Source organism: Panthera pardus, unplaced genomic scaffold, assembly GCF_024362965.1.
Source record: "Panthera pardus isolate Hobbes unplaced genomic scaffold, ASM2436296v1 HiC_scaffold_7, whole genome shotgun sequence".
NCBI classification, from domain to species: domain Eukaryota; kingdom Metazoa; phylum Chordata; class Mammalia; order Carnivora; family Felidae; genus Panthera; species Panthera pardus.
The window spans coordinates 32,944,234-32,951,862 of NW_026527002.1; the positions used below are offsets into that span (position 1 = coordinate 32,944,234).

The 7,629-nt window shown below is 39.3% G+C and overlaps 1 protein-coding gene across 1 annotated transcript in view; it reads left to right on the plus strand.

The window, feature by feature from the left end:
* The window catches only part of CA13 (carbonic anhydrase 13), a 33,770-nt gene extending 26,565 nt beyond the window's left edge, over positions 1–7,205 (plus strand). The window contains exon 7 of the mRNA XM_019453383.2: positions 6,602–7,205. Within this exon, the coding sequence (XP_019308928.1) occupies positions 6,602–6,721 (120 nt within the window). The 3' untranslated portion in view covers positions 6,722–7,205. The remainder of the gene's footprint in view (positions 1–6,601) is intronic.
* Positions 7,206–7,629: the final 424 nt, after the last annotated feature.

The window sequence follows — 7,629 nt, forward strand, 5'->3', positions numbered from 1 at the left end:
AATTTGAAGCAGGCTCTAGGCTCTAAGCTGTCAGCACAGAGCCCTATGTGGGGCTTGAACTCACAGACTGTGAGATCATGACCTGAGCCGAATCAGACACCTAATTAGCTGAGCCACCCAGGCACACCTGCCATCTTGTTTTTTAATGTGGCTGTTCCATCTTCCATTCTCACCAGCAATATATGAGATTTCTAGCTCTTCCACATCCTTGTCAGCAGTTAGTGTTGTCAGTCTTTTTAACTTGAGCCATTCTAGAGGTTATATGTGATTTCTAATTTGCATTCATCTGATGACTAGTAATGTTGAGCATTTTTCATACGTTTATTGACTACGTATAGCTTTTTTTGGTGAAATACCTGTTCAAATCATCTTTTCCTTTTTGAATTGGGTTTTGTCTTTTCATTATTGAATTGCAAAAGTTCTTTATATAATCAGGATAAAGCCCTTTTTAAAATACATGTTCTGCAAAGTTTTCTCCCAGTTTGTTGCTTGCCCCCCCCCCCATTTTTAAAACTATGTCTTTTGAAGAGCAAAAGTTCTTAATCTTGATGTAATTCATTTTTATCAACTTATTCCTTATAATTTGTGCTTTTGATGACCTGTTTAAGATTTCTTAAATCTAACTATATGCCTCCAAATATTTTTTTCATGCTTTAATAGTTGTAGCTCTTACGTTTAAGTTTTTGATGACTTATGAGTTGAACTTTTATGTATCCTGCACCCCATTTTCTCATTCCTTTCCTTCTGATATTTCAATTATGCATACTTTAACCTTTTAATATCATCTAACACATCCCCAAGGTTCTATTTTTTTTAAGTAATTTTTTAATCTCTGTTCTTCACCAGGGATAATTTCTACTTATCTATATTCAAGTTCATTTGCTCTTTCCTCTGTCATGTCAATTTGACTATTAAGTCTATCTAGTTAATTTTTTTGTTTTAGCAATTCTATATTTTAGTTCTAAAATTTTATTTGGTTCTCTTTTATTATATCTATTTTTCTTCTGAGACTTACCACTACTCTCCTAAGATTTCTCAAGCATTAAAATGATGCTTTGTTTAACATATGACCCTCAGGTAGTTAAAATACTCATTTAAAAATCCTTGTAAATTCAGGGGCCCCTGGGTGGCTCAAGTTGGTTAAGCGTCCAACTTTAGCTCAGCTCATGATCTCGTGGTTTGTGAGTTCGATCCCCACATTGGGCTCTGTGCTGACAGCTCAAAGCCTGCTTCAGATTCTGTGTCTCCCTCTCTCTCTGCCCCTCGCCTGCTCACACACTCTCTCTCTCTCTCTCTCAAAAATAAATAAACATTAACAAAAAACTTAAAAGTTAAAAAAAATTCTTGTAAATTCCTAATTTGGTTCATCTTGGGTGTGACTCTGTTGATGTTGTAAATAACTTTGCTTATGTCACTCCATAAGCAATGGAGTTGCTTTTTTGGAGAAGGTGTTCCATTTTCTTGCCTCTTGGCATGTTAAGTAATTTTTTATTGTATTCTAGATGTGACGAACATTAAGTTGTGGACATTCTGGATTCAGTTACTTTTCTCTGATGAGCACTTTTTCCTCTGTGCTAGCAGGTAATTTTTTTGATAGGGCTTGAACTTCAGGTTTTCGTTCTCATGCAGCAGCTCTGGTCTCAGTACAGCCATGTGTGGTTCTTGGGTGTAGAGTTGATGACCCTCTCTGCCTCTATCCTTGTAACACCAGTGTGCTCCATTGCACTGTGTGCACCTTGCAGACTCTTCTCAGCTCCAGGTGAAAAACTGGAAATTGGAACTCACTTATAGAGCTCCCATCTCTCCTTCAAGTGAGGATAAACTCCCCACCTGAGTCCCTCTGCTTCTGTTCACTCTCCAGTACCTGTGACTAGTTGCTTTTTGTATTACATCTGGGTTTTAGCGTTGTTTTCCACAGGGAGGTTGTCTGCAGTCCAGTATATCTGGAAGCAAAGTTCTAACATCCTTTTTAAATAGTAAAATGTTATATTTTGTAATTAATGATAATGATCTAGGAATAGTTTTCTTAGCTTCTGCATCTTTAGGCTAAATGTGAAATGGGGAAAGAATCCATTCGGTTGAACATTGATTTTGACTTGATATAAAAGTGTGTATAGTTAGCTTTGAAATTAAAGTTCTAAATTATAGGAGACAGTACAAGTCAATTCTAGAATCGTTTATTAATTGCTAATTCTTGTAGGGCATAATACACAAAATTACAAAGAAGTGTTAAAAATGTCCCTTATCCTCAAGTAGTTTGTAATCTGATAGACAAGATAAAATAAATGCCTAAGAAAGGATATCACAATGGCTGTGCTTGGTATGTAAGAGATATAAAGTGTAAAGACGTTTAAAAAAGGAGAGACTATTTTATTGGAAAAATCAGGAAAAGACTTCATGAAAGAGCTGACATCTGGTCTAGGGAAAATGTGGTGGCTGGTTTGAAGTAGTAAAGGAAAGGGAGCAATTTCAAGATGGAACACCATAAATAAGGCAAGTAAAGGAAGTACAAAAGATATGTGGGCAACTTTGTACCTGAAGTTCTCAAGCTTTAGGGTATACAACAGTTACCTGGGGAAGCTTACCAAAACGTTGACCCTTGGGCCTTGTCAGAATTTCTGATTCAGAAGGTCTGGGGTAGAGTTCAGCAACCTGAAGTTTTATGAATCACCCCAAAGTCTTTTCATTCAGGTGCTCTGGAGCCACCCTTCATAAAACTGGCTTAGAGCAGAACCTGTGTGTGGTCATAATCGGAGATAATCTAGTCAGTTAGAACCCGGTGATTCAGAAGCCAGGCTAATAAGTTTGTTTTGGGGGTCTTATTAGAGGTAGAAATATTACATATTTTAGAATTATATTTTGAAATATTTACACCTGAAACGATATGATGTTCAGAATCTGCTTCAATCTTATCCAGTTTGGGCAGGATGGGAGGTGGAAAGAGAATGAATGAGAATATGGGTGAAATGAAATTGGCTGTGTTAATGGTTGTTGAAGCTGGGTGATGGGTTTGTGGTGGTTTATTATGCTGCCCTTTCTACTTTTGTGTATGTCGGAAAGTTTCCATAATAAAAACTTAACGAAAAGACATTAGGGGAAAATAGGGGGAAAAAAGAGATGCAGTAGTGGTTAGTGAGTATATGACTTATCTGCCAGACAGCTTATTTATTGAAACTTCCTAGCTGTTCCTCAAGTTCCTCATCTTTAAAGTGGGGATAATGGGGGCGCCTGGGTGGCTCAGTGGGTTAAGCGTCCGACTTCGGCTCAGGTCACGATCTCGCGGTCCGTGAGTTCGAGCCCCGCGTCGGGCTCTGTGCTGACAGCTCAGAGCCTGGAGCCTGTTTCAGATTCTGTGCCTCCCTCTCTCTGACCCTCCCCTATTCATGCTCTGTCTCTCTCTGTCTCAAAAACAAATAAACGTTAAAAAAAAAATTAAAAAAAAAATAAAGTGGGGATAATAGTATATCATTGATTAAATGAGATATGTATGTAAAGCACTTAGCATATTACCTGGCCTACCATGTTCTGTAAGAGATTTTATTTTCATTATTATCCAGCTTTGGCAGGCAGTGGAGTGCCATTAGACATTTGAGCACTGGAGTGACATAAACAAAGTTATTTACAAAACATTAAAAGAGAGTATTTCTGCTTGCTGGGCTTGCTATATAAGGAAATTAAAATTTGAGTATTAGAGCCAAGAAAAATAGCAAAACAGGTCATACCTACCTCAGACATCAGGCTGATCTGTGGAGACTGCTGCTAGGACCCCCATAGATGCTATGAGCCTTAGTGACAGAGTGGCCGATTCTCTGTCTGCAAGAAGCCTGGGGTCCGGAAAGTGAGGAGACTGGTAGGGGCCAGCCAAGGATGTGCATTTTCTTGTGCAGAGTCAAGAAAAGCAAATCTGAGCAGACACTGGCAGATGTAGGTCTACCTAGCTGGGCAAAGCGACTGGGAGGGAAATCCAGAGCCAAAAAGGTCAGGGGTTTGGTGAGACATCAGGATAGGTTCAGAGAAAGATCTAGAGTAAATTCCAGTTTTACACCATGAGGTCAAGGTGTTGCAGAGGTAGGGAGCCATGATCAACTTGCAGAGGAGTTATAAGGAGGATGGGCGAGATAAATAAAGCCCAGGTTTTCAGAGGAATCAGCAGTTTCACTGGGAGGCAAGTCATGTTGGCCAAGGCCAGCAAGTGGGTGCCCTGATTCCAGATTCCGGATTCCTGCACAGCCACCTGGAGAGGTCACTCCAGACAAACCTGATCCGCATGGTCTGGGGAAAAGCCTGGGTGTCTTCCCTATGGCTCCAGAGTTTAGATTTTATTTTCCTCTGCTGCTTGACTTCACCAGACAATTATTCGAGTCTCATCTGGCTTTAGCTATAATTTGGTCTAATGAAATATGAGTAATAGTTAAGTTGTAAATATTTGTCTTGCCCATATCTATACCTCTTAAAATACACCTCGGGCACCTGGCTGGCTTGGTCAGTGGAGCATATGACTCTTGATCTCAGGGTGGTGGGTTTGAGCCCCACGTTGGTTGTAGAGATTACTTAAAAAATAAAATCTTAAAAAAAACAAATAATAAAAGACACCTCAAAGTATCATTTGTGGAGAGACCTGGCTGCTTGTATATGATGCATGAACTTATCTCCGTGGACTGTGGTTACAAACTGTTGCCTGCTTATTGTGGAGCACCTCTGTCACCTCTGCCTCCCATCCCGGCCAGGGCTGTGCAAGAAATATTTTAGGCTTCAGTTAGAGATGTGGGAAGTACGGATCCCCCTACTTCTCTGCCATGTAGGCCCACATCCTTTTAGGCTTCAGTTAAACGATGATGACAGAAACTTAATAGATGTATCCTAGTCTGAATCTACTTGCCTCTGCGATTAGGTGACTAACTCGGCTTAGACAATGGAGGCTTTCATTCTCAATAATGTAATAATTAGTCTTTGCTGAAGCAGAGCAGCAAAACAAACACCCAAAACTTACTTGTGTTAATTGACGATGTATTTTAGGTGAATATTTTTGTGACAGTAGAATTATTCAGTTAGCAGTCTTCATTTTACTACTGTAGACCAGTGCTAAATCTTGATAAAAAATATTAAATTACCAAGGAATTGGTGAATAATTTATAAATCATGCTTATAATAGAAAACTTTTCAGCAATTAAAAGTAGTGACATAGGGGTGCCTGGGTGGCTCAGTTGGTTAAGTGTCTGACTCTCGGTTTCTGCTCAGGCCATGATCTCATTGTCTCATGAGTTCAAGCCCCACATCACGCTCTGTGCTGACAGTGCAGAGCCTGCTTGGGATTTTCTCTCTCTGCCTCACCCCTACTCACACTGTCTCTGTGTCTCTCAAAATAAATAAATAAACTTAAAAAAATAGTGACATAGATTTATGTTTATTGACAGGCAAGATATCTAAGATATATATTAATTAAAAAAATAAAGTTTCAAAAGAGCATGGCAGTTGAGCCTATTTTTGTAATAAAACATGTTGTGTGTATGTGCATGTGTGCTCATGTGTTTATATAAAGAAAAACATCTGGAAGGATATACTCCATAATGTTAACTGTGATTATGTCTTGTGATTACTAGTAACTTCTGTCTTCCTCTTGATGCTTGTATATTGTATGAAGTTTGTAAGATAAGTAAACATTTTTTTGTAATAAGAAAAATTAAGTTCTTTTGATGAGAAATATGCCTATCCCAGTTAAATTGTATTTAAACATTATCAGAGGTTGAAGGGTACTAGATGTTTACCATGGTTGTTGTTTCCAAGGCTCAAGTATGGTGAGGGCAAAATAATTGTTTCAGGAAAACAGTACTTAAAAGATCAAAATTCCATAGGATGAGGACCACAAGGTTCTTGTGCAAACTGAGGCCATGTTGTGCTGGAATACTGATAAGCGTTCATTGTAATTCCAAGAGTTGGAAGACAGCTATTGAAGGAATATAATCCAATGCATTACTTTATAGATGAAGTAACTGAAGGCTAGAGCTCAAGGTCACACAACTGGTCTGTACCAGGCCCAGAACTGGGACCTAGCCTTGAAAGCCAGTGCAGTGACCTTTCCACTGTCCTCCTCTGACTTGGTAGGTGACATTCTCTGATTCCTAGATATGGACTCTTTGAACCACATTCTAGATGTTGTTTCCTCATATTACTTTCATCTCCAGATAAAGAATGCTTATGTACTTAAGTTTTTGAACCCATAGGTATTTGTATAGTGGTGAGAACTTAGTAGAAGTATTGTTTTATTATATATATGACTCATAATTTAGAACACTTTTACTGCAGTATTTTGGTTCCTGGTAAGGGAAAGGTTATATATGACTTTTTTTTAATGTTTATTTATTATTAATTTTGAGAGAGAGAGAGAGAGAGAGAGTGAGAGAGAGAACATCAGCAGACGGGAGGCAGAGAGAGAGGGGAGAGAGAATTCCAAGCTGGCCTGACATGGGGCTCTATCTTACAACTGTGAGATCATGACCTGAGCCGAAATCCAGAGTCAGACACTTAACTGACCAAGCCACCTAGGTGTCCCCGCAGGTGTGACTTTCTATGCTGAAACGAACTCTTCTCTTGTTTTCAACAGCTGGCCACATTCCGCACTCTCCTCTGTACCGCGGAGGGCGAAGCAGCAGCTTTTCTGTTGAGCAATCACCGTCCGCCACAGCCTCTGAAGGGCCGAAAAGTGAGAGCCTCTTTCCATTAAAAGTTGTCACCAGTCGACCACCCCAAACAAGTCGGTGCAGAAAAAAACAAAACACAAAAATCCCTAGTAACAGTTCTTTCCCAGGATTCTGGTTTACAGGTACCATATGGCTGCTGTCAGCTTCAGTACCACAAAGATCAGATCTCTTTAATCAAACTAATAACTTAACTCATCTGTCTCAGATTTTCCCTCATGGGTATCCAAACAGTAAACATTGTTTGATGTGTGTTAAAACCCATGAAGTGCATCTACTTCAACCTGTGTGAAAACATGGCAGGCATCACAAATCTCAGAATGTATTAAGATCTTCCCCTTGCCCTAGAGATTGAATCAGTCATATCTCTCAGTGATGTTTGGTGAAAAATTTAAATTCTTTTCCAGAATGATAAGATTGTGATATCTTTTTCTACACAAATGAGTCAGCTTGCTGTCTTGTTATCATTCCAATTCATAAAAAGTCGATAATACTTCCTTTTAAAGTGAATTTTTGTTTTGATTATGTTGTCGATGCTCATCGCATGGTACCTTTAATAGAATGAACAATATGAGTGCTCGGCGGGTGGGGGTGGGGTGGGGGTGGGGATATAACTCCTCACTCTGTCTATTTCACAGCTCAAAATGAACCAATACCATTTTGGCAAGGAATTCCTCTGGATATAAATGACTGTTTAAACTTTAATGAGTTTTGCCCTATATCACAGTCATGCAGTAATGTTAATGATAAACTGGTTAATAATTGATTAGATACAGTGCTTGCCCAATGTATTGACATGGTTTGAGACTAACAGATTGCAGGGTACCACACAGGTGGAGTGCCCCAAGGGTATGATGGATGGGTCCCCCGCTTTCCTCCTATGTTTTGGCAACAGAGCAGCAAACAGTCCCGTGAAGGTTAGTGTTGTGTCAAC